The sequence below is a fragment of the Sceloporus occidentalis genome, unplaced genomic scaffold (assembly GCF_023333645.1).
Source record: "Sceloporus occidentalis isolate IW3139 unplaced genomic scaffold, rSceOcc1.0.p SCAF_69, whole genome shotgun sequence".
Classification (NCBI taxonomy): Eukaryota; Metazoa; Chordata; class Lepidosauria; order Squamata; family Phrynosomatidae; genus Sceloporus; species Sceloporus occidentalis.
The window spans coordinates 2035001-2062690 of record NW_028317049.1 but is presented as its reverse complement, the minus strand read 5'-3'; the positions used below and the strand labels follow the sequence as shown (position 1 = coordinate 2062690).

Below are 27690 nucleotides of genomic sequence, written 5' to 3'. Positions count from 1 at the left end.
CTTTTGTTGTTTTGTGTCTAAGGATGGCTGAGGGAGGTAAAACTCCTTTGGATTACATGGTTGGTCATTTTGATGAATGTTTTAGGAAAGGCATGGGGAAACGTTTAAAAAAGGAGCGATTAATCTTTTTGTGTAAAGATGTTTGGAGTCAGATTTTGCGAAATTGGCCGAGAGAGGGTAGTATAGATATTGACATTGTCTTGCAGTTGTATTCTAAAACATTGGAGCCAGAAAGAGGGTTACTCAATGATTATTTGTATATTTGCTATTGGTATAAGACTGTTTTAAAAGGCCCACCTGGGTTGAATAGTTGCAGAGAATTGGTGTTTAAAAAGGATGAGAGATTAACTAGTATTAAAGAAGCTGTGTTCAAGATTCAGATTGATTTGGCCCAAATTGTGGAAGAGATAGAAAAGATAGAGATAGACTCTGTAGAGAGAGGTGCAAATCAGGGAAGAAGGCCCCCACATGACAAGAAAAGAGGGTTTTGAATTAGCTTTGTGTGTTAGACAGTGGCCAGGAGCAACCCAGAGGTAGAAACTTGTTGTTTGGGGAAATTGAAATTGTTTAAATTATAAAAATTGGAAATTGCCTTTGTGTATATTGTAGATAAATTTTGGAAAATTGGTGTTTTAACTTGAGGTTTTCATGATTTTAAATGATCAGTGCCTTTGGGAAAGTTCTGCCCTAAATTTGAATGCATATCTAAATTGAATATTAAGCCTGTGCCTTCCCAGAGACATTGCAAATTCTTTTGTCAGTGAAAGTTTTAAGAAGATGGGCAGAAAAAAGTGCTTTATAGTGGTGGTGTTGTTATGGCATAGTAATAATAAAATAGTGAGTTTTAAGCTTAGCCAGTAAGCTTCAGCTGTGGCCTGATTTTGTGAACTGGACTGTGGCTGGAAGTTATCTAAGAGTGGAGAAAATTGTGAGAAAGATAAAAGAAAGTGTTTGAAGGTATGAGGATGTGAAAATGATGGTGTGTGAAAGGAGAAAGCTTATGGAGCGAGTTGATAATGGTTTGGAAAATGGTTGGAAAATGTTTACAGAGGAAAGTATAAACAAGGTTTGAATTGAAATTGAAGGCTCAAGAATGTTGCAGAAGGTTTGAGTATGTTTAAGTGGCTGAGAAAGATTTAGAAATGGGTTTGGTGCAGATGGACAAGCGGTTTGAGTTCTGGCTGGAGTTAGAGAGAGAAAGGGGGGTTAGGGAAAGCCCACGGTTTGCATTTTAAAACTTTTCCTTTGGCTAAAGCTAGAATAGTAGAAGCTATGTTGGAAAGAAAACCTGGAATGGAGTTTCGTGTTGCCAATCTGATGACTTTCACACCAACATGGGTACTTTTCAGAGCCTTTGGTGTGATTTTGGTGATTGGTTTTAATAGTAATTTTGAAAGTTAAGCATTTGGTGAGTTTTGGCCAAATGTTTGGGGAATTATCTTCGAGAGGTGAGAGGTTTTTTCCTGGCTGTGGCTAAAGGAGATGGAGCAGCACAGCGTTGTAAGTTCAAAGCTTGTTTTAAAAAAAAATTTTTTTTTTCTCTTCCCCTCTGGCTGAGATTTTTGTAGACTATTTTTAAAGGCAAAAGATTTTTTTTTCTTAAGTTCATAGAATAGATGTTGTGCTTTAGACTTAGATGAAAAAATAGTAAATGTCTTGTTAAGGGTGATCTATGAAGATGCTTGTTAAAAGAGATTGCATTAAGATGGTTTGTTTTTCTTTGAGTGTGTGTGTTTGTAGAGAGAGTTCATATTACATGAATAGCAGCCAGACTGGATTCTATCTGACCAGAGAATGCAAGCTTGTTTTTGATATTTTTAAATTTACAGGCAAGCAGCTTTTTGCTCAATATTTTGTTTTTATTTTCTGGCCTCAAGATGCTCTCATGGGTTTTTAAAATGAAGTTTAAGTTATGCCTTTGGGAATTTATATATGTTTTTTAAATGCAATTGTTTTTCATTGTGCTTTTTGGATTTTAAATTATTGACCTGCAATCTTCTGATTGGCAATCCAGCTAAATTATTTTTCCAATTAAAGTTGATAAGATTAGTGTGTTAGGCCTGAATTCTTTTGAAGCCTGGGGAAAAGTTAGGATGTTTTGGTTTTGTAAGGCTACAGCTGTGCTATGCTGAAACAGTTGTTGCAATCATGAGCATTCGAATGCCTGAGGTCATGCAAAGTTTTGGTTAGAATTGGTTTATTGTTTATTTTTTGAGTTTTAAGTTGTGATCCATGAGTTTCCTGGCCTATGCCTTGGCCTATTGAATTTTCGCTTTTTCTGAATATTGTGTGCTTGTTTTGAACTTATTTCAACTGCTAATTTTTGAGGCCATAGCTTTTGTATTTTTGAGCTCAAAGATGCCTGCAAAGTCTTGCCAATGTCATGTTAAATTGGCTTGTTTTAAATCATTTTTTGTTCCTGGTTTTAATTTTTAATTTTGGTCTTGAATATTCTTGCTTATTGACTGCAGTAATTGGTATTGTTTTTATTTTTTGTTTTAAATGCCTGGCCTAAAGTTTTTGAAATGATTTCTTGTTACAACAGACGCTGAGAACTATTTTTATATTTTTAAGTTTTGAGAATGGCCCATCCAAGAGGTTTTTGTATATTGTTTTAGCTTGAATTTTTATTTTTATTTTTATAATATCTAAATGTATTTTTGAAAGCACCCGAAGTTTCTTTTTGTGATTTTTGGAACCCAGAGATCCAGAATATAATTGTTATATTCTGGTTAATTAGTGATTGTCAATTTGATTTACACTCATTGAAATTTATAATTTTTGTTATTTTGAAAAAATAACATGGCGAGCCAGTTGATCCTATGTTGAATTATTATGTGGTTCTGGAATGGAATAAGGAACGATATGAAAGTATTAAAGAGATTGGTATTCTACTATATTGTAGCAAGAGAAAATTTGGAAACATTTTACAAATTCAAATTCTGGTTTCCACTGCCAGACGTAATCACAATTAATCAAGTTAAATTCAAGCCAGCATGTGTGAAATTGTATCCTAATTCCAAGCTAGAATATATCATTTTGGCCTGAGAGGAGTGACTAAAAAAAAGAGCATCAACTGATTTTTTTGAGTCTTGAGTAAAAAGCAAAGAAGTCACTCTATCATAGTTTTGTTTTTTCCTGTTCCCTGTTCTGTTGTCAAACTGTTGTGGATTCAAATGAGATAGAAGATTTTTAAAGTTTCATATTTAGTATGCATATAAATGTAGTTTGTAGAAATAAAGGTACATGCATTGGAATGAATTTGAGAGGTCCAAAGATGCAGGCATAGATAAAAACCTAAAGCATAAAGGGCTCAGGGTGACCCAAGAATGATTTGTTGTTAGTTAGAGTTAGCAGTGAGACATAAATTCTAGAAGAGAAATATCTTAGCAAAGCCTATAAGAGGGAGTTAATGAAATGTGGCTAAAGTATACCTTTAATGTATTCATAACATTCTAATAACTTGTCAATTAGTATTTTTCAGTTTTTTTGCTTTTCCTTTGCCTGGGAAAAGGGGGGCCACAGGTAAAGACAAGAGGAACGAAGTTTAAGCCCCACTTACAACCGGAAGCTGAGTGGGCTCTACTTCGCCATCAATCAAGAAAAGCTAGGCTGCACCTTTCCAGGACTTCAGGTGTTCTACGCCAGCTCCTCTGAAAGAAAGATTTCAAATGCTCTCTATCACCCCTTTTCTCTTTTATGATTTCCTATATGTTTGTTATAAGTGATGCACAAAAATAATAAAAAGAATACACATACAGGTGCATGTCCCATTTTCACACCCCAGAAGCTGAAATGGGCACCACCTTGGACTTCAATCAAGTTTGAGCTGAAGCTCCATCAAAATATTATTTTTTTCAGAGACATTGCCTCTTTTTCTTGTCTATATTCCTTGTTTGTGTTCTTTATTTATGTTTCTGTTTGTTGTCTGAGGTTTTTATAAGTAATTAATGCTAAAAGTGATAAAGTTCAATCATACATATTCTCAAATCAAATCACATCCCAAAACATAAGCCTACATATACATGCACATACGTTCCTGACATAAGCAATAACATATGATTTTCACAATAAAGTTAATAAAGCAACCCTATTGAAAAGAAGAAATAAGCTCATCAAGCTCCATGATCAAAGACATAATTGTGTTTGTCGTCAGGATTCCTATTGTTAACTGTGGAATTGGCATAAAATTCAAGTCAAGCATGGTAAGTTTTTTCTCAGGACGCTCTTTGAAAGGAGGGAGACCTTTATACATCTAGAAATAGTCTTAAAGTGTGAAGGCCAGATCTATTCTGATTAAATGGCATTACACAACAAGAACTATTCCATAGTGATCTCCCTGAGGAAACGTGAGATGGAAGATGCCCCTGGAGTGGAGGAACATCTGAAACATGGTGGCACCCTGGGCATTCCTATTCTGTTATGAGAGTAGTCCAGAGAAGCATAGTAACAGTTGCTTGGCAAGAGTCTGTAACATCAGGCTAAAAATTATAGTTTCTCAATGAGAGGTGATTCTGACAGCAGATACAATATTCTTTATAGTGGAGTTTTCCTATTGAATCATGAAACAAATACACAATACATCACTATTAGAAGATTAGCTTGGTGGCAAGAGTAAACTCCAGAGAATCAGATCCAACAAAAGTGTCAAAGGGTTAAAAGCAATGAGAATATGTGTGTTTGACTAATGCTATACACTGTCTTTCTGAAATTGGACCGACTGGAAGATGTTATTGCCTGGTGATGGTAAGAATATTAATATTTTGGTAACTGCTAGACAGGTTTGTTTTGTTCTGAGTTTAGAGTGTCATATAAACATAGTTAATAGTTGATAGTATCATGCAATATGAATATTGATGAAACATCAAAAGGGGGGAATGTGGTGGAAATATTCCTTGTTGAAATAAAAAAGCTATAGAAAGATGGAGTCACCTTTGTCAGCCAGAGAGATGGTTTTTGAAATAAAGGCTTGGAGTTTAGAAAACTAGAGCAAAGGAATAAGGAGTGCATCTTGACCTGGATGGAAGCTGGCCCCAGTAGAAAGACATAACATAAACTACTGAGATAAGGACATTCAGAAGCAAGGTTAGGAGGAAAGCCACTGAATTCCTACAGGAGGGGGTAAGGAGTGATGATGCAGTTTTAATGTATGCATGTATTTCTGTTCTGATTGTAAGAATTCTGTATGTTTAAATTGTAATTAGCCAATCAGGTGTATAGAAGAAGCTTCTTTGTCTTGAATAATATAAAAAGAGCCATTTTGTCTTGTTCGGGGTCTCAGCTTTTGGAACTTGAATTCCACTGAGTTCATTGTTTTCCTTTGTCGACAATTGGAAATAAACTTATGGATTTTCAATTACTAGGTCCTCTTGCCAATCCTATTGCTCTGTCAGTCCTAGAAATTTAAGTTTCCTGAAATTTCTGTTACAAAGTCTCCCATACAGGAATACATAGAAAGTTTCTCCCTTGCAGGAATGAATACAAGGTTAAGTCTCCCATGTGAGAATACATAGAATGATTCTACCATGCAGGAATACAGAGAAGGCTTCTCCCATGCAGGAATACATAGAATGATTCTGCCATGCAGGGATACATGGAATGCTTCTCCCATGTAGGAATATTTATTAAGTCTCCCATGCAGGCAAACTTAGAATGCTACTCTTATGTAGGAATACATAGAATGCTTCTCCCATGCAGTTATACATAGAGTGCTTCTGCAATGTTGGAATACATATAATGCTTCTGCCATACATTGATACATAGAATGCTTCTATCATGCAGGAATACATAGAATGATTCTCGCATGTTGGAATACATAGAATGCTTCTGCCATGTAGGAATACATAGATTGTTTCACCCTTGCAGGAATACATAGAATACTTCTCACATTCAGGGATAAATTGAATACTTCTCCCATGCAGGGATACATAGAATGATTCAGCCATGCAGGAATACATAGAATGCTTCTGCCATGCAGGAATACATAGAATGAATCTCCCATGTAGGAATACATAGAATGCTTCTCCCATGTAGGAATATATTGATTCAGTCTCCTATGCAGTAATACATAGTGGTTGAAACCAAGGATTCAGATCAAGGTTCAGACCCCAAGTTCAGATCACGGATAAGACCAAGGATTCTGATCAATATTGAGACCAAGGTTTAGATCAAGGATTGGACCAAGTATTCAGATGAAGTTTCAGACCAAGGATTCAGATCAAGGTTCATACCTACGATTCAGATCGAGGTTCAGACCAAGGTTCAGACCAAGGATTCAGATCAAGGTTTATATGAAAGATTTACATATATGTCCAGACAAAGGATTCAGTTCAAGGTTCATACCAAGGGTTCAATCAAGATTAATAGCAAATATTCAAGGTTCATACCTACGATTCAGATCGAGGTTGAGACCAAGGTTCAGACCAAGGATTCAGATAAAGTTTTATATTAAAGATTTAGATATAGGTCCAGACAAAGGATTCAGTTCAAGGTTCATACCAAGGGTTCAGATCAAGATTCAGACCAAGAATTCAGATGTGGGTTCAGACCAACGATTCAGATCACGTTTCAGACCGAGGATTCAGATCACAGATAAGACCAAGGATGCTTATCAAGGTTGAGACCACGTTCTAATCAAGGTTGGTCCAAGTTTTCAGATGAAGTTTCAGACCAAAGATTCAGATATAGGTCCAGACAAAGGATTCAGATCAAGGTTCATAAGAAGGGTTCAGTTCAAGGTTCGACCAAGGATTCAGATCAAGGTTTCAGACCAAGGTTCAGAAAAAGGACTCAGATCAAGGTTTATATGATTCAGAGATAGGTCCAGACAAAGGATTCAGTTCAACGTTCATACGAATGGTTCAAGGTTCAGACCAAGGATTCAGATCAAGGTACATACCAAGGATTCAGATCAAGGTCTAGACCAAGGATTTAGTTCAAGGTTCATACGAAGGATTCAGATCAAGGTTCAGACTAAGGATTCAGACCAAAGTTCAGACCATGGATTCAGATCAAGGTTTATATGAAAGATTTAGATATAGGTCCAGACAAAGGATTAAAGTTCAAGGTTCAAACCAAGGGTTCAGATCAAGATTCAGACCAAGGATTCAGATGTGGGTTCAGACCAACGATTCAGATCACGTTTCAGACCAAGGATTCAGACCAAGGATTCAGACCAAGGATGCTAATCAAGGTTGAGACCACGTTTTAATCAAGATTGGACCAAGTTTTCAGATGAAGTTTCAGACCAAAGGTTCAGATCAAGGTTCATACCAAAGATTCAGATATAGGTCCAGACAAAGGATTCAGATCAAGGTTCATAAGAAGGGTTCAGTTCAAGGTTCGACCAAGGATTCAGATCAAGGTTTCAGACCAAGGTTCAGAAAAAGGACTCAGATCAAGGTCTAGACCAAGGATCATGGATATGACCAAGGATTCAAATCAAGGTTCATACGAAGGATTCAGAGTAAGGTTCAGACCATGGATTCAGATCAAGGTTTATATGAAAGATTTAGATATAGGTCCAGACAAAGGATTCAGTTCAAGGTTCATACCAAGGGTCTGAATCCTTGCTTTGGACCTTGATCTGAATCTTTGGTAGAATCTTGATCTGAATCCTTGGTATTAACCTTGAACTGAACCCTTGGTATGAACCTTGAACTTAATCCTTTGTTTATATGAAAGATTCAGAGATAAGTCCAGACTAAGGATTCAGTTCAAGGTTCATACGAATGGTTCACATCAAGATTCAGACCCAGAATTCAGATCATGGATATGATGAAGGATTCAAATCAAGGTTCAGAGCAAGGATTCAGATCAAGGTTCATACCAGAGATTCCGATATAGGTCCAGACCAAGGATTCAGATCAAGGTTCACACCATGCTTTCAGACCAAGGTTCAGAAAAAAATGATTCAGATCAAGGTTTATATGAAAGATTTAGATATAGCTCTAAACAAAGGATTCATTGTAAGTATCATACCAAGGATTCAGATAAAGATTCAGACCGAGGATTCAGATGTGGGTTCAGATCAAGGATTTAGATCACGTTGCAGACTCAGGATTAAGATCATGGATAAGGCCAAGGATTCTAATCAAGACTGAGACCACAGATTCAGATCAAGGATCAAGGTTGAGACCACAGATTAAGATGAAGGATCTGGACCAAGTATTCAGATGAAGTTTCAAACCAAGGATTCAGACCAAGGTTTATATGAAAGATTTACATATATGTCCAGACAAAGGATTCAGATCAAGGTTCACACCAAGGATTCAGATCAAGGTTCACACCAAGGATTCAGGTCACGGATATGACCAAGGATTCAAATCTAGGTTCAGAGCAAGGATTCAGATCAAGATCCACACCAAAGAGGCAGATGAAGGTTCAGACCAAAGATTCAGATCAAGGTTTATATGAAAGATTTAGATATAGGTCCAGACAAAGGATTCAGTTCAACGTTCATACCAAGGGTTCAGATCAAGATTAAGACCCAGGTTTCAGATCACGGATAAGACCAATGATTCTAATCAAGGTTCAGACCAAGGATTCAGATCAAGGTTTATATGAAAGATTTAGATATAGGTCCAGACAAAGGATTCAGATCCAGGTCCACACGGAGGATTCAGATCAAAGTTCAGATCCAGGATACAGATCACAGATAAGACCAAGGATTCTAATCAAGGTTGAGACCAAGGTTTTAGATCAAGGTTCATACCTACGATTCAGATCGAGGTCCAGACCAAGGATTCAGATCAATGTTTTACCAAGGGTTCAGATCATGTTTCAGACCAAGGATTCAGATCACGGATATCACCAAATATTCAAATCAAGGTGCAGACCACGGATTGAGATCAGGGTAAACACCAAGGATTAAGATCAAGGTTCAGACCAAGGATTCAGATCAAGGTTTATATCAAAGATTTAGATCAAGGTTCAGACCAAGGTTTCAGACCAAGGTTCAGAAAAAGTACTCATATCAAATTTTATATGAAAGATCCAGATATAGGTCCAGACAAAGGATTCAGTTGAAGGTTCATACGAATGGTTCAGATCAAGATTCAGACAAAGGATTCAGAACAAGGTTCATACCAAGGATTCAGATCAAGCTTCAGACCAAGGATACAGATGTGGGTTCACACCAGGGATTCAGATCACGTTTCAGACCGAGATTCAGATAACTGATATGGCCAAGGTTTCAAATCAAGGTTCAGAGCAAGAATTCAGATCAAGTTCCACACCAAAAATTCAGATCAAGGTTCAGACAAAGTATTCAGATAAAGGTTCACACCAAGGATTCAGATAAAGTTTTATATGAAAGATTTACATATATGTCCAGACAAAGTATTCAGTTCAAGGTTCATACCAAGGGTTCAGATCAAGATTCAGACCAAGGATTCAGACCACGGTTCAGACCATGGATTCAGATCAAGGTATATATGAACGATGTACATATAGGTCCAGACAGAGGTTTCAGTTCAAGCTTCATACCAAGGGTTCAGATCAAGGAGTCAGATGTGGGTTCAGACAAATGATTCAGATCACGTTTCAGACCCAGGATTCAGATAAGGGTTCAGACCAAGAATTCAGTCTAATGCTCCTTTCCTGAAGCATTGGTAGTGTCCCATTGTGACTTTACTCTGATGCTCCTTACCTGAAGCACTGACAGTGTCCCAGTCTTCAGTCAGTCTGACGCTCTTTTCCTGAAGCATTGAGACTGTCATATTGTGACTCCAGTCTGATGTTCCATACCTGAAGCATTGATAGTGTCCCATTGTTACTTTACTCTGATGCTCCTAACTTGAAGCATTGATAGTGTCCCATTGTGACTTCAGTCTGATGCTCCTTACCTGAAGCATTATGACTGTCCCATTGTGAATTCAGTCTGATGCTCCTTACCTCAAGCATTGATACTGTCCCATTGTTCATTCAGTCTGATGCTCTTTTCCTAGAACACTGAGACTGTCATATTGTGACTGCAGTCTGATGCTCCTTACCTGAAGCATTGATAGTGTCCCATTGTGACTTTACTCTGATGCTCCTATCCTGAAGCATTGATAGTGTCCCATTGTTACTTCAGTCTGATGCTCTTTTCCTGAAGCATTGAGACTCTCCCATTGTGATTTCATTGTGATGCTCCTTTCCTGAAGCATTGGTAGTGTCCCATTGTGACTTTATTCTGATGCTCCTTACCTGAAGCACTGACAGAGTCCCAGTCTTCAGCCTGTCCGACGCTCTTTTCCTGAAGCATTGAGATTGTCCCATTGTGACTTCAGTCTTATGCTTCTTACCTGAAGCATTGATAGTGTCCCATTGTGACTTTATTCTGTTGCTACTAACCTGAAGCATTGATAGTGTCACATTGTTCATTCAGTCTGACGCTCTTCTCCTGAAGTATTGACACTGTCCCATTGTGACGTCAGTCTGATGCTCCTTACCTGAAGCATTATGATTGTCCCATTGTTAATTCAGTCTGATGCTCATTACCTCAAGCATTGATAGTGTCCCATTGTTCATTCAGTCTGACGCTCTTTTCCTGAAACACTGAGACTGTCTTATTCTGACTTCAGTCTGACACTCTTTTCCTGAAGCATTGAGACTGTCCCATTATGACTTTACTCTGATGCTCCTTACCTGAAGCATTGATAGTGTCCCTTTGTTCATTCAGTCTGATGCTCTTTTCCTGAAGCATTGAGACTGTCCTATTGTGACTTCAGTCTCATGCTCCTTTCCTGAAGCATTGGGAGTGTCCAATTGTGACTTTACTCTCATGCTCCTTACCTGAAGCAGTTACAGTGTCCCATTGTTCATTCAGTCTGACGCTCTTTTCCTGAAGCATTGAGACTGTCCCTTTGTGACTTCAGTATGATGCTCCTTAACTGAAACATTGAGACTGTCCCATTGTTCATTCAGTCTGACGCTGTTTTCCTGAAGCATTGAGACTGTCCCATTGTTCATTCAGTCTGACGCTGTTTTCTTGAAGCATTGAGACTGTCCCATTGTGACTTCAGCCTTATGGGCCTTGCCTGATGCCTTGATAGTGTCCCATTGTTCATCCAGTCTGACACTCTTTTCCTGAAGCATTGAGACTGTCCCATTGTTACTTCAGTCTGATGCTCTTTACCTGAAGCATTATGACTGTCCCATTGTGACTTCAGTCTGATGCTCCTTACCTGAAGCCTTGATAGTGTCCCATTGTTCATCCAGTCTGATGCTCCTTTCCTGAAGCACTGATAGTGTCCCATTGTGACTTTACTCTGATGTTCCTATGATGAACCATTGATAGTGACCCATTGTTCATTCAGTCTGACGATCTTTTCCTGAAGCATTGAGACTGTCCCATTGTTACTTCAGTCTGATGCTCTTTACCTGAAGCATTATGACTGTCCCATTGTGAATTCAGTCTGATGCTCCGTACTTCAAGCATTGATACTGTCCCATTGTTCATTCACTCTGAAGCTCTTTTCCTGAAGCACTGAGACTGTCATATTGTGACTCCAGTCTGATGCTCCTTTCCTGAAGCATTGATAGTGTCCCATTGTTACTTCAGTCTGATGCTCTTTTCCTGAAGCACTGAGACTGTCCTATTGTGACTCCAGTCTCATGCTCCTTACCGGAATCTTTGAAAGTGTCCCATTGTGACTTTACTCTCATGTTCCTTACCTGAAGCACTGACAGTGTCCCAGTCTTCATTCAGTCTGACGCTCTTTTCCTGAAGCATTGAGACTGTCCCATTGTGACTTCAGTCTGATGCCCCTTACCTGAAGCATTATGACTGTACCATTGTGACTTCAGTCTGATGCTCCTTACCTCAAGCATTGATAGTGTCCCATTGTTCATTCAGTCTGACGTACTTTTCCTGAAGCATTCAGACTGTCCCATTGTTCATTCAGTCTGAAGATATTTTCCTGAAACATTGAGACTGTCTCATTGTGACTTAAGTCTGATCCGCCTTACCTGAAGCCTTGATAGTGTCCCATTTTTCATCCAGTCAGACACTCTTGTCCCGAAGCATTGAGACTGTCCCATTGTGACTTCAGTCTGATGCTCCTTTCCTGAAGCATTGATAGTGTCCCATTGTGACTTTACTCCGATGTTCATAACATGAAGCATTGATAGTGTCCCATTGTTCATTCAGTCTAATGATCTTTTCCCTGAAGCATTGAGACTGTCCCATTGCGATTCATCCGATGCTCCTTACCTGAAGCATTGATTGTGTCCCATTGTGACTTTATTCTGATGCTCCTAACCTGAAGCACTGATAGTGTCCCATTGTTCATTCAGTCTGACGCTCTTGTCCTCAAGCATTGAGACTGTCCCATTGTGACTTCAGTTTGATGCTCCTTACCTGAAACATTATGACTGTCCCATTGTGAATTCAGTCTGATGCTCCTTACCTCAAGCATTGACAGTGCCCCATTGTTCATTCAGTCTGATTCAGTCTGACGCTCTTTTCCTGAAGCACTGAGACTGATATTTTGACTGCAGTCTGATGCTCTTTTCCTGAAGCATTGAGACTCTCCCATTGTTATTTCATTCTGATGCTCCCTACCTGAAGCATTGATAGTGTGTTATTGTGACTTCAGTCTGATGCACTTTTCCTGAAGCAGTGTGACTTCAGTCTGATGCCCATTACTTGAAGCATTATGATTGTCCCATTGTGACTTTATTCTGATATTCCTAACCTGAAGCATTGATAGTGTCCCATTGTTCATTCAGTCTGACGCTCTTTTCCTGAAGCATTGAGACTGTCCCATTGTGACTTCAGTCTGATGCTCCTTTCCTGAAGCATTGATAGTGTCCCATTGTGACTTTACTGTGATGTTCCTAACCTGAAGCATTGATAGTATCCCATTGTTCATTCAGTCTGACCCTCTTTTCCTGAAGCACTGAGACTGTCATATTGTGACTGCAGTCTGATACTACTTTCCTGAAGCATTGATAGTTTCCCATTGTGACTTTACTCTGATGCTCCTAACCTGAAGCATTGATAGTCTCCAATTGTTACTTCAGTCTGATGCTCTTTTCCTAAAGCATTGAGACTGTCCCATTGTGATTTCAGTTTGATGCTCTGTACCTAAAGCATTGATAATGTCTCATTGTGACTTCAGTCCGACGCTCTTTTCCTGAAGCATTGAGATTGTCCCTTTGTGACTTCAGTCTGATGCGCCTTACCTGAAGCATTGATTGTGTTCCATTGTTCATTCAGTCTGACGCTCTTTTCCTGAAGCATTGAGACTGTCCCATTGTGACTTAAGTGTGATCCACCTTACCTGAAGCCTTGATAGTGTCCCATTGTTCATCCAGTCTGACACTCTTTTCCTGAAGCATTGAGACTGTCCCATTGTGACTTCAGTCTGATGCTCCTTTCCTGAACCATTGATGGTGTCCCATTGTGACTTTACTCTGATGTTCCTATCATGAAGCATTGATAGTGACCCATTGTTCATTCAGTCTAACAATCTTTTCCCTTAAGCATTGAGACTGTCCCATTGCGATTCATCTGATGCTCCTTATCTGAAGCATTGATAGTGTCCCATTGTGACTTTATTCTGATGCTCCTAACCTGAAGCATTGATAGTGTCCCAATGTTCATTCAGTCTGACGCTCTTTTCCTGAAGCATTGAGACTGTCCCATTGTGCCTTCAGTCTGATGCTCCTTTCCTGAAGCATTGATAGTGTCCCCTTGTGACTTTACTCTCATCCTCCTTATGTGAAGCAGTTACAGTGTCCCATTGTTTATTCAGTCTGACGCTGTTTTCCTGAAGCATTGATAGTGTCCCATTGTTCATTAAGTCTGACGCTGTTTTCTTGAAGCATTGAGACTGTCCCATTGTCACTTCAGCCTTATGCGCCTTGCCTGATGCCTTAATAGTGTCCCATTGTTCATCCAGTCTGACACTCTTTTCCTGAAGCATTGAGACTGTCTCATTGTGACTTCAGTCTGATGCTCCTTACCTGAAGCATTATGACTGTCCCATTGTGAATTCAGTCTGATGCTCCTTACCTCAAGCATTGATACTGTCCCATTGTTCATTCAGACGCTCTTTCCTGAAGCACTGAGACTGTCATATTGTGACTGAAGTCTGATGCTCCTTACCTGAAGCATTGATAGTGTTAAGGAAAAAGCAACATGGGACATACAGTAGTGAAATAAAACATGTATGTGAGAGTCAGAGTGACTCAGCAGAAGCCAATGGAGAACCACACAGGTGTACAAGATAATACAATTAACAAGTACTGAGTGCCAAGGACAAGAAATGCATAGTGAATAATTGGACACACCTGACAATTGTAAAGTGGTCAAGGCTGAGATGATGAAATCATCTAATCTGGATAGAAACAAGAGAACCAATGAGAATGATGTACACGCCTACTGGGTGGAAACAGACAACAGTAGGTGGTGCCTTGATTTGACTATAAGAATGACTATAGATCCCAATGTGTTTTGTGGGTAGTAGCAGTGGGTAGTAGTATTGGAGTAGTGAGGTGTTGAGTATTGTTGTGTTGGATAGTTTGGAGCTGTGTATATAGTAGAATAAAGTAGATCTTTTATATAAGACTACTGAGTTGTCTGGTGTCTTGGGTGAAGCTACAAGAACCAGCAGGACCCTGTTGAAGAAGGGTGAAGACTTCTGTGGAAGCAAGAGTGAGAAGGCTTGGAGAGTTTGTCAGGGTCTTCAGCCTATTCTCTGCAACTCTTGCAAAGCTTTAACAACTGGCCAAAGCTGGTCAGCGTGGTGCACAACCAGGTGGTGAGTTCCAGGCCAGAGGTGAAGAGCCACAACTCCCATCATCCCTGACATTGATAGTGTCTCATTGTGACTTTACTCTGATGCTCCTAACCTGAAGCATTGAGACTCTCCCATTGTGATTTCATTCTGATGCTCCGTACCTGAAGCATTGATAGTGTCTTATTGTGACTTCAGTCTGACATTCTTTTCCTGAAGCATTGAGACGGTCCCATTATGACTTCAGTCTGATGCTCCTTTCCTGAAGCATTGCTTGTGTCCCATTGTGACTTTACTCTGATGCTCCTTACCTCAAGCATTGATAGTGTCCCATTGTTCATTCAGTCTGACGCACTTTTCCTGAAGCATTGATAGTGTCCCATTGTTCATTCAGTCTGACGCTGTTTTCCTGAAGCATTGAGACTGTCTCATTGTTCATTCAGTCTGACGCACTTTTCCTGAAGCATTGAGACTGTCCCATTGTGACTTCAGTCTGATGCTCCTTACCTGAAGCATTTATAGTGTCCCATTGTTCATTCAGTCTGACGCTGTTTTCCTGAAGCATTGAGACTGTCCCATTGTTCATTCAGTCTGACACACTTTTCCTGAAGCATTGAGACTGTCCCATTGTTCATTCAGTCTGCCGCTGTTTTCCTGAAGCATTGAGACTGTCCCATGGTGCCTTCAGTCTGATGCTCCTTTCCTGAAGCATTGATAGTGTCCCATTGTGACTTTACTCTCATGCTCCTTACCTGAAGCAGTTACAGTGTCCCATTGTTGAATCAGTCTGATGCTCTTTTCCTGAAGCACTGAGACTGTCCCATTGTAACTTCAGTCTGATGCTCCTTACCTGAAGCATTGATAGTGTCCCATTGTTCATTCAGTCTGATGCTCTTTTCTTGAAGCATTGAGACTGTCCTATTGTTACTCAAGTCTGATGCTCCTTACCTGAAGCTTTGATAATGTCCTATTGTGACTTTACTCTCATGCTCCTTACCTGAAGCACTGACAGTGTCCCAGTCTTCAGTCAGTCTGACGCTCTTTTCCTGAAGCATTGAGACTGTCCCATTGTTCATTCAGTCTGATGCTCCTTACCTGAAGCATTGATAGTGTCCCATTGTGACTTCAGTCTGATGCTCCTTACCTCAAGCATTGATAGTGTCCCATTGTTCATTCAGTCTGACGTACTTTTCTTGAAGCATTATGACTGTCCCATTGTGACTTCTCGGGATTTAAAGTGGTCAAAAAAGCTAAATATTTGGGTATATATCTCACAAAAAGGAATATAGAACTTTATTATAACAACTATGAAAAAGTATGGAATGAGATCAAGAGAGATATGTTGAAGTGGTCAAAAATGAATCTTTCTTTGTTGGGAAGAATGGAAATTCTGAAGATGAATGTGTTGCCAAGACTTATTTTCTTATTCCAAAATCTACACATCCTGTGTAAAGAAAAACATTTTGAAAAGTGGCAAAAAATCCTTACCAATTTTGTTTGGCAGGGAAAGAAAGCGAGGGTTGGGTGGAAGTTGTTAACAGAAGATAAAAGGAAAGGAGGTATAATTTACCAAATCTGATACTGTATTACTATGCAGCATGCCTCCAATGGTTAGAAGAATGGGTTTTTTTGAGAAATGATGAATTGTTAGAAATAGAGAGTACAAAAATGAGATTTGGGTATCACGCCTTCTTATGGTATGAAAAACTTAATGCAAATTCTGATTTTTCCCATCACTTTATAAGAAATTCATTATTTAGGATTTGGCTAAAAATTAAAAAAATGTTCTATAATCAATGGCCATTATGGATTTCAACCCAAGAGGCATTCTATAAAAGAACTAGACAAAAAGACCAACGCTGGTTAACATATAAAGATCTATTAAAAGATGAAAAAGGAAAATTAGTGATGAAACCCAATGATGAAATAGAAAAATTGACTAATAAGAATTGGTTGTTGCAAAGACAACTAATGGAAAAATTTAGAATTGACAAAAAAGAACATGAATTAACAACTGAAAAGAATGAAATTGATAATATTATATTTGATGGGAAAAAAGGTCATATATCAAAATGCTATAGAATATTAAAACAAAGAGATTTGGAATCTGAAACAGTAAAACAAAGTATGATAAAGTGGTTACAAGACACAGGAGAAGCAATTGACATGGAGTTATGGGAAAAATCATGGCGAGATTCACATTCCTTCACCCTCTGTCAGAACTATAAAGAAAATTATATCAAAATCCAACACCAATGGTACCTATCCCCAAATAGATTAAATAAAATGTATAAAGTTGGGAGTGGTATGTGCTGGAAATGTGAAAAAAAAGGTGCATTTTACCATCTATGGTGGGAATGTGAAGAGACCAAAAATTATTGGGAAAAATACAGAAGTTTATGTCAAGAATCTTAGAAATTGTAGTACCATTAAATCCTTTATTGTTTCTTTTGAATATGATGGGTATACTAGAGAAAAAAGTGGAAAATTTTTTAGACGATTAATATTATATATGATTACAATAGCAAGAATTACTTTTGCCAGATACTGGAGGATCGCGAATGACCCCCGCTATAGAGGAATGGTTAGAGAGTTTAACAGAGGCAATGGAAATGGACATACTTACAGCACGTATGAGTGACTTGAAAACGGAAGAAAGAGAGAAAGAATGGGAATGTTTAAAAAGATTTAAAGAGCTGGACTTGGATTAAAAAGAAAATAAAGAGTCTATGGCCTGTTACAGACTGCCAAAATAAAGCTGCTTCAGGTCTCTTTAGAGATATGCTGTTTAAATGATGTATGCATCCTAAGAATCCGGAAGCTGCACCAAAGCTGCACTCCAGTGTGGCTTTGGCGCGACTTCCGGACTCTGCATCATTTAAATAGCATACCTCCAAAGAGACCCGAAGCAGCTTTATTTTGGCAGTCTGTAACAGGCCTATGATTTACAGAAAAAGAGCTTATAATTTGTGTTAAGAAGAAGTTAGATTTAAAATGTAGAAAACTTATGATGTATGTTAAAGAGATGATATAAATACAAAACTTTGAGGAAGCCTTTTGTTAATAGATGAATGAAAATTTGATACAATTGTGTTTTATGTTTTTGTATTTTGTATTAGAAAACATTGTTTTGTCTGTCTTGTTTTGTGATTTGCATTTTGTATGTTTACTATAATAATAAAAATTATTTTAAAAAAAAGAGACTGTCCCATTGTTCATTCAGTCTGACGCTGTTTTCCTGAAGCATTGAGACTGTCCCATTGTGACTTCAGTCTGATGTGCCTTACCTGAAGCCTTTATAGTGTCCATTGTTCATCCAGTCTGACATACTTTTCCTGAAGCATTGAGACTGTCATATTGTGACTCTAGTCCAGGGGTAGGCAATCTTTTTGAGCCGGGGGCCGGGTTGCTGTCCCTCAGACAACTGGGGGGCCGAAATAAAAAATAAATAATTAATTTTTTTATAAAAAAATTAAATATATAAATAAACCAGGAAAAATGTAGGACAAAATTTTCAAATGGAAGACACTTTTTTTTAAATAAAATGGAGGACACGTGAAAAAATTTGCTGATTTTTAAAAGAATGTTAATATAAATGCATGTTTCTGAGGCTTCTATAGACAATTGCCCCCCAAAGGCAATCGGCGGCAGGACTGGGCTGGGGCCGGTCCCAAGGCCTTGCCGGGCCGCATCCGGCCCGCGGGCCGCAGGTTGCCTACCCCTGCTCTAGTCTGATGCTCCATACCTGAAGCATTGATAGTGTCCCATTGTTACTTTATTCTGATGCTCCTAACCTGAAGCATTGATAGTGTCCCATTGTTACTTCAGTCTGATGCTCTTTTCCTGAAGCATTGAGACTGTCCCATTGTGATTTCAGTCTGATGCTCCGTACCTAAAGCATTGATAATGTCTCAGAAATGAGACTGTCTCATTGTGCTCTCAGGCTGATGCTGCTTGCCTGAAGCATTGATACTGTCCCATTGTGACTTCAGTCTGATGCTGCTTATGTTGCTTGCCTGTAGGATTGAGACTGGCCTATGGTGACTTCAGGCAGATACTTCTTTCCTGAAAGACTGGGAATGGCTCATTGTGACCTCAGGCTGATTCTTATTGCCTGAGAGATTGATACGGGCCTATTGTGACTTCAGGGTGGTCCTCCTTTCCTGAACGAATGAGACTGACCCATTGCGATCTCAGACTGATGCTCCTTATCTGAAGGATTAACACTAACTCATTGTGTCTTCGGGCTGATGTTCCTTCCCTGAAGGATTAAGATTATGTTCCACTGTCAAACAGCCCTTTCTGTCAGGAAGTTCCTTCTAATGTTGAGGTGGAATCTCTTTTCCTGTAGATTGCATCCATTGCTCTGGGTTCTGTTCTCTGGAGCAGCAGAAAATAAGCTAGTTGCCTTCTCAGTAGGATATTCCTTCAAATATTTAAACAGGGCTAGCATATCACCTCTTAACCTTCTCTTCTCTAGGCTAAACATCTCCAGCTCCCTAACTTAAAGCATGTTACACTAAGCAGAGCAGTGGTGGTTGAATACTGAGTTGCATTATGACTTTCTTTCTTTCTTTCTTTCTTTTTCTTTCTTTCTTTCTTTCTTTACTCACTCACTCACTCATAAGGCATGGTTTCCAGGCCCTTCACCATTTTAGTCGTCCTCCATTAGACACATGGCTCCAGTTTCTCAATGTCCTTTTTGAATTGTGGTGCCCAGAACTGGACACAATATTCCAGGTGGGGCCTGACCAAAGCAGAATAGAGTGGCACTATTACTTCCCTTGATCTAGACACTATACTTCTTCTGATGCAACCTAAAATTGTATTGGCCTTGTTCGCTGCCGTATCGATAGAGCAATAGATTTCACCCACTTTCCATACTCCAAGCAGTTTAGAGAATCTCAAGATGGAGCTCTTTCTGGGGCATGTGGCTGGTTGCCTGAATAGGCTGAGACTCCTTCTTCCAGGGCTGGGCTGAAGTGAAGGACATGATGGCACACCTCTTCCCATGCTCCACATACAGAGGATGATTAGCTATGGAGTAGACACCCCCCACTACACCATGGGGCAGTAGGTCAGTTTACTGGAGAGAATGGGATGACTGGTGTGGCTAGCTGATCATGGCCGCTTCAGTGCAGGGGTTCCAGCAATGCCAATTCAACATGGCAACTTTAGCACAGATAGAAGATCACAGTCACCTCGGTGTGGCCGATATTTAAGTATTTGAAAGGATGTCATCTTAAGGATGAAGCAAGCTTGTTTTCTGCTGCTCCAGAGACCAGGACATGGAGCAATGGATGCAATCTCCAGGAAAAGAGATTCCACCTCAATATTTGGAAGATAATCCTGGCAGTAACAGCTGTTGGAGGATGACCATTCAAGGTATGAATGTACTTTCAGCTCATGGCAAGACACAGAAGCAATGCCCCCAAAATCAGAGAATGCAGACATCTGTCAATAAGTGGGGGGCTTTTTTTGGGGGGAGGACATCCCATCTGTGAGAAAGTTCATGAGAGTTTTAGGTGTTATTCAGATTTTGTTTAGTGCAACTATGTGAATAATGTCATTCAACTGATTTGAGTCAGGAGAGTAATCTCTGAGGTAACGGTGAAAGGTATTTGTAGGAGATTACTTGGGTACTGATCACACTGGAAACTAAAATTAAAACCAGTCCCTGAGGTAAATTGCTGAGGTAATTTGTAAGCCTGAGGGCAGGGAGCTGTCTAATTAAAAACATTGTGAACATAAATAAACAAGAACATAAAAACAAACAAACCTTTTAAAATATATTAATAAAGAGATTTTTTAAAAAAATAAATAAAACTGTAAGCCACTCTGAGAACCTTTGTGGCTGAAGAGCAGGGTATATATACTCAAAACAAACAAACAAACAAACAAATATAGGGGACTGGGGGGGAGGAGAAACCCCGCTGGCTTTCCTGGACAGAAAGTTGAAATGTAGGAAATGTCCTGGAAAAGGAAGGCGTCTGGTCTCCCTGCATGAGAGACCTGCTTTTATACATGAAAGAATGCTAAATCCATGCTGGTCGCAGCAGAGGTATAGATTAACGATTATACATGGATAGAGATAAGAAATACAGTCTGAATAGAGCTAAAAGTATATTGAAACCTAATTGAAAATAAAGAATTTTATGTTAGGGAATTGACCATATTGTTTTCATCCTTTGGTTCTTTGCTTTTAGTGATTATCATAGAACCTTGTGAGAGCTATATTTTATATTCATATAAAATTATATAGGCTATATTTTATATTCATGGTCACAAGGAAACAAAAAGGATGCTCGAGCAAAGTAATGCAAATGAAAATCAGATGACAAACTATTTCATTTCTTTTTTTAAAAACAAACTTTATTAATATACATAAAAACAAACACATCACAAATTCTCACAAACTCTCATATCAATTTACATAAACCCTCCCTCCAACTTACCCAAAAGTAACTATATGTACATAACATGCTACTTCCTTACTATGCAAATAAGGATTCCAGTTCTTTTTAAATCTTTCTATTGTATTAGTTCGTCCATTTCCATATATTATTATTATTATTATTATTATTATTAATTGTAATATTATTTTTCTAATCCAGTCCTTTATTTCAGGTGTTTTTTTCTCTTTCCATTTCGCTGCATATATTAGTCTCGCCGCCGTTGTCAAATAAAATAACAGCCTTCCATAATTTCTTTTTATTTTTTTCCTCTTCGTTTATGCAAACTATTTCATTTCTAAAGGTAGGAAGCGAACCAAACAGAAAAGTTCTTGTCAGGAGTCCCAGCCATCACAAAATGAAAATAATCCTAATAATGAACAAGATTAACAAGCAACCCTTTTTGATACCTATGTTCATGATTTGGATGCTGCAGCTACATCTAGCCAATATCAAACTCTAATATTTGATAATGAGAAACCCAATTCTTCAAACTTAGAACTTGCTAATGATTTCTACAGGGACATTTGGTAGAGAAATTTTTTGATGAACCAGCAAATTTAAAAACTTCATTTTACTATCTGACAAGGGAAATAATGGATAAAGTGCAAGGGACTCTGGCTCACCTTAATGATAAATGTAATGCAAGATGTACCCTTTACAAAATGTAAAGCAGCATATTGTGCAGGAGGCATTCTCTAGTAAAGAACAAAAGTTACAGGGGATGGACCCCTCCCTTTTGACAGTAGATAAGAATAATGTGGAAAGAGAGTCTCCTACTAATTTAGAAGAAAGAACTAGTAAATCAGAAATTAAAAATAGTAACTCTAATAAGCAGGATAGGAGATGTGTGAAGTCAAAAAAGGTAAAACCCCAAAAGAAAGAAAAATAAGAAGTTCATAGATCATAGAATCCTAGAGTTGGAAGAGACCGCAAGGGCCCTGATCCAGTCCAACCCTATTCTGCCATGCAGGAACTTTCAATCAAAGCATCCCCAATGACAGATGGCCATCCAGCCTCTGCTTGAAGACCTGCAAGGAAGGAAACTCCGCTACACTCCGAGGAAGGAGTGTGTTCCACTGTCAGACAGCCCTTACTGTCAGGTTGTGAGAGGGTCTTCTTGGTGGTTGCCCCTAGGCATGGCAATAGCACCATGATTGTGAATATATAGGGATCAGACATACAAATCAATTACAGATGCATAAACATAGACTATGCATCTATAACAGTGATAGTGAATTCCAGGCAGTATCTTTATTGCTATGTTTAAATGAGCATCTTCTCCTTCTTTCTTGTTTCATCTTACACTTACAGAAAATACACTGAGGAGCAAGATTGAAGAGCCCCAGGCATAACTGGGCACAGCTATCTGCTTTCTGGATTTTGGACTCTTGCCTAGCTAGCCGCTGCTGCTTTCTAATTGGGATACTGAAACCTGCTAACACATTCATGACCTTCACCAAGAAAAAGGAAATCTACTAAATGCTGGTGGGGCTACTCCACAATGGAACACAACCCTAGATAAAGCAAAAATAACTGTCTTTATGTCGCCTAATTCTGATTTCCTATCTGGGGTTAGAATCTCTTTTCTTGGAGCTTGCATCCCTTGCTCTGGGTCCTAGTCTCGGGAGCATCAGAAAACAAGCTTGCTCCATCCTCAATATGACATCCCTCCAATATCATCATCATCATCAAGCTTTCTTTATATAGCGCTGTAAATTTACACAGTGCTGTACATATAATCTTTTTAATTGGACGGGTCCCTGCCCTCTGTCTTACAATCTAAAAAGACACAACACAAAAAGAGAAGGGAATGGTAGTGGGGAGTGAAAATATTTGGTGAATATTACTCACGTTTAATTGTGGTAAGCTTACTGGGTCTGTGCTACTCCTTGTTGTTCTTGAAATATGTTCTTCTCACATGACTAGAATTCTGCTAAATAGAATAAGTGGCTGTTAAGAACCAACTCCAGAGGCACTTTTGGTTACAGAGGCTGAGGGGATCAGCAGCTTGTGTCTCCTCGCTACCAGAAGAAGTTCAAACCTAAGCAGCTTGGGTTTAGCTGGGGATTGTCCTGGAAAACAGGGTTAGGGTTAGGGTGAAGGGACAGACTCGGATGGTGGTGATGACAGCCTTTCCTCTGGTGGGTTCATGAGTTTCTTCTTCTTTTGCTTCCGCCGCCTTAGATGTCCCTGCAGAAAACAAAAATAACAAGAACATAAAAACAAACAAACCTTTTAAAATATATTAATAAAGAGATTTAAAAATAAAATAAAATAAAATTGTAAGCCACTCTGAGAGCCTTTGTGGCTGAAGAGCAGGGTATAAATAAGTAAGTAAGTAAGTAAATAAATAAATGGGGATAGGGTGGGGAAAGGAGAAAAGCATCTCATCTGTAAAAAATATTTGAACAAACACATACTTGAAAAAATAACTTGGTGAAATGTTTCCTGAGGTTAAAAGTTAGTGTAAAGTAGGAAATCACTAAGTGGCTGTTAAGAACCAATGGTCACCTTAATATCCAGCTGAGGCACAGATAGTTAAGAGTATTTCCTGAGGTAAAAGTTTTGGGTAATTGTAGGGAAATACTATAAAGATATCTCCTAAAAAAATCAAACCTCAACAGTACCAGAGAAAATGGTAGGAGAAGAAGTGAAGAAATGATGGCTCACCTCATGAGATTTCTGAATCCCTAAAAGAGAGTCTGTCTATGGTACATAGGGACGCTTAAATGCCCAGGCTGAGAGATGGAAAATGAAAGACTCTTAAATGAGCCAGCAAACTGATCCTTAGCTTTCATACAGCATTTTAGTATACATCTCCACTATAGAAATAAATTACAATAAGCCATTGGTCCCAAACTCTTTTCCGCCAGTGATCTAAAGAGACAAGACCTGTTTTCCAAGCACTGGCCACTTCAACTCTAGCTGATATCAACAAAATGAAATCAACTTAAAAGGGAGACAAATATCTTAACATTTCCCCTTTCTGGATTAAACTAGCAGATAAAGTTCTGATTTGGTTACCTTGAAACCACAGATTTGGTGTTGGGTCTAAAATTAATGATAGGTCCTCTTTCACTATGCATTTACTATTCTTGAAAAGGTCTTTAATTTGATATATCCCTTTCTTTTCCCAGGCTTTATATTGCAAAAGTTTGTCTGGATCGTAAAAATTTGGATGGTATAAGGGCGACAAATCTGGAGAAAGAATATGTTTCCATTTTTGCCAGATCTCAAAGGTGGTTTTGAGCCATGGGTTCTTTATGTCTCTAATCTTTTTTCCCTGTTAATTTCATTAAAAAAATCCTATGAAGACTTTGGTGATCTACATTAAGTTCCATTTTTACCCAAGGGATGTTGATGCTTTTTTTCATTGAGGGAATAGCTTGAGACATTTAATTTTTTAATTAATGTTTTTGTCCTCCATTTTTCTTAAACATCCTACAATTTGTCCTACATTTTGTGCTACATCATGTCCTACATTTTGTCCTGGTTTTGTGGAAGGGAATCATGGCAAGCCTATTCCAAGTCTGTTTTTCCTGCCTTTTTGGAGCAATGGGATGGAATCAACCCATGATGTTTCCACCTCCATTGAGGCACATCTTTCCTTCAGAACAGACTCTTACCTCCGTTGGTGGCAGATGAGGAACCTTTGTGTCCCGGGGCACTTCAGAGGCGCTCTGTCCTTCAGTTGACTGAATGAATTAGAATAAAAACAGGTTAGTCACGTAGGCCCAACACAATTACTCTTTTTGGAGACACTAATTAAATTATAATTGTATCTTTTATCTCTCAGTATTTTCCCCCCACTGAGAGTGTTTAGGGCTGAAGGGTGGGGTATACATATCATAAAATAATAATAATAATAATAATAATAATAATAATAATACGCACCTGAAACAGTTTTGGAAGGAAGGATGTTTTTGTATCTTTATTCTCATGTTGGCCCTCGACCTTACAGAAAAACAAAATAATAATAATTATTATTATTATTATGAAGATGGAAAAACATTTATCTACATGTAAGACAAGATGTGAGGTGCTGCAGAGTTGCTTCCGTATGGGCAACGAGGCTTTGGGCTGGAAGTCAGTCTGAAGAAAACGGAAATTCTCTACCAGCCGGCACCACAGGAAGAACACTACCATCCCCACATCACTGTAGGCACATCTGTGCTTAAGTCTGTTCACCTACCTGGGAAACATAATCTCCTCAGAGGCCAAGATTGATAAAGAGATCGATCACAGACTGGCAAAGGCATATAGCGCATTCAGAAGGCTTCACAAAAAAGTCTGGAGTAACAAACACTTGAGGCGAAGCACAAAAATCAGTGTATATAGAGCCATTGTACTGTCTATTCTCCTCTATGGGTCTGAAACATGAGTCATCTATCGCCAACACCTACGACTCCTTGAATGCTTTCATCAGCGCTGTTTACGCACAATTCTAAATATACACTGGACTGACTATGTGACAGATGTTGCTGTCCTTGAGCAAGCAGGGATCACCAGCATTGAGGCCATGCTATTGAGGACGCAGCTGCACTGGGCAGGACATGTTTCTAGGATGAAGGACCATCGCCTCCCCAAAATAGTATTCTACGGTGAACTTGCCACAGGTCAGCGTAAGAGGGGCGCCCTAAAGAAGAGATACAAGGACTCTCTGAAACAATATCTCAGGCTTGGCCGATAGATCACCAACAATGGTCCTCCCTGGCCTCGCATTGGGAAGCCTGGAGACGCACTATCTATGACGCTGCAGCCTTCTTCGAAAGCTCACGCCGAATGAGCCTCGAAGAGAAACGACAACGCAGAAAGAACCGCAACCTGGAAACATCACCCAAGGAGACTTTCTGCTGTGCTTTCTGCAACCGGACCTGTTTATCCCGAATTGGCCTTTTTAGTCACCAACGCGCTTGTACAAAGCGCGGGATGAGTCCTTCCTGAATCTTCGTTCGTGAAGCAAAGCCAGAGAGAGACATGTAAGACAGTATATCTGGATTAAGAATAAATCCCATATAGTTTATATACATACATACATATTGTTTATTGATTAGCCCTTAGGCCATATCAAAATAACACAAAGCAGATAAAACTCGCTATAAAATTCTATAGAAATTTAAAAAGCTAAATATACTATCTGGCTGAGGAAAAGATTTTTATACTTACTCTTTCTATTGTAAAAGAAAACCTTGTTTGCTCCTCTAAATCGCTGTATTTCATAACAAAATACACAGCCTCCGTTTGAACAATTAACTAGAAAGTAAGATATGTATTCATTTAATAATAATAATAATAAAACAACTATAGTCATTTATCTATTGCTTCATACTGCCTAAGCTAATTTGCCCCCAACAATCTGGGTATTCATTTTAGCGACCTCCTTGGGAGGATGCAAGCCTGAGTCAAGCTTGAGCCCTTTTGCTGGTCTTGAACTTGCAACCCTGTGGTTTTGAGTGAGTGGCTGCAAGACAGGTATTGAACCACTGCGCCTCCAGGGCTCCTATCAATACAGGACAAAAGCCAAGTCCCTCTGAACATATCTGAATGTCTTATCAGATGCGATTCCTTTCTATGGGTGCCCCTTCCGTGGGGCTTCCACAGTGATTCCAAAGTGACCCCTCATTTTGGTAAAATCGGGGGGAAAGGGAATTCACGGAAGTTGCTTCCAAGCTCACTTCGAATTGGTCTGGTGTCGGAAACCACTCCGATGTCACCCCCCTTGGCCCCCTGCGTCCTGCTCCTTCATCCCCCTCCTCCTCCTTCATGCCATCTGGTCCTCTCTGCCACTGTGTGACCTATCCCATCATCCCCTGTCTTCTCCTGCAACAATCTCTGGTCCCAGTGACCCCCTGCAACCTATCCCATCATTCCCTGCCTTCTCCTGCAACCGAACCTTGGCCCCGGTGACCCCCTGCCACAAATCCCATCCTCCCCGAGTGCTCCTGCATTCGATCCTGGCCCCGGTGACCCCCTGCCACAAATCCCATCCTCCCCAAGTGCTCCTGCATTCGATCCTGGCCCCGGTGACCCCCTGCCACAAATCCCATCCTCCCCAAGTGCTCCTGCATTCGATCCTGGCCCCGGTGACCCCCTGCCACAAATCCCATCCTCCCCAAGTGCTCCTGCATTCGATCCTGGCCCCGGTGACCCCCTGCCACAAATCCCATCATCCCCAAGTGCTTACTGGATTTTGGGGAGCCTTCCTCTTTGTGGCCTTTCCCTCCTTGTCCTGAGGGCCCATCTTCTGCTGCGATGGAAGGCAGAGATGCAGTCTGGTCCCTGGATCCGCCATTTTCCTCCTGGGGCCACAGAGGTTCTAATATCCCTAGGCAGCAAGGAGTTCCTTTCTGACCAACTGCCTTCCTCAGCAGCCAGGTGCCCAGTGCCAGAAGTATGTGGAAAGGGCTGCACTGACTGCGCATGTGTGTCAAGCCAGCCCTCCATTTGTGCCTGTTGGCGGCTTGCGCATGCGTCGTAGCTGTTTGGGCGGGTTGATGGCGAGGCCTCTA

General features: G+C 39.7%; 1 protein-coding gene across 4 annotated transcripts in view; it reads right to left on the bottom strand.

Annotated features, from left to right (window-relative positions):
• Window positions 1-21135: 21135 nt before the first annotated feature.
• LOC149286397 (uncharacterized) overlaps window positions 21136-27690 on the bottom strand; it is a 6894-nt gene continuing 339 nt past the window's right edge. The window contains exons 1-6 of one of the 4 annotated variants that reach the window (XM_089494098.1): window positions 27366-27690; window positions 26348-26434; window positions 25076-25135; window positions 24808-24876; window positions 23033-23371; window positions 21136-21476 (exon numbers count right to left, since the gene is read on the bottom strand). The exon at window positions 27366-27690 is cut by the window's right edge and continues 117 nt beyond it. In XM_089494098.1, the coding sequence (XP_089350224.1) occupies window positions 23273-23371; window positions 24808-24876; window positions 25076-25135; window positions 26348-26434; window positions 27366-27473 (423 nt within the window). In that variant the 5' untranslated portion in view covers window positions 27474-27690 and the 3' untranslated portion in view covers window positions 21136-21476; window positions 23033-23272. The remainder of the gene's footprint in view (window positions 21477-23032; window positions 23372-24807; window positions 24877-25075; window positions 25136-26347; window positions 26435-27365) is intronic. The other 3 variants (XM_089494099.1, XM_089494100.1, XR_016277604.1) reach the window with 3 other exon arrangements.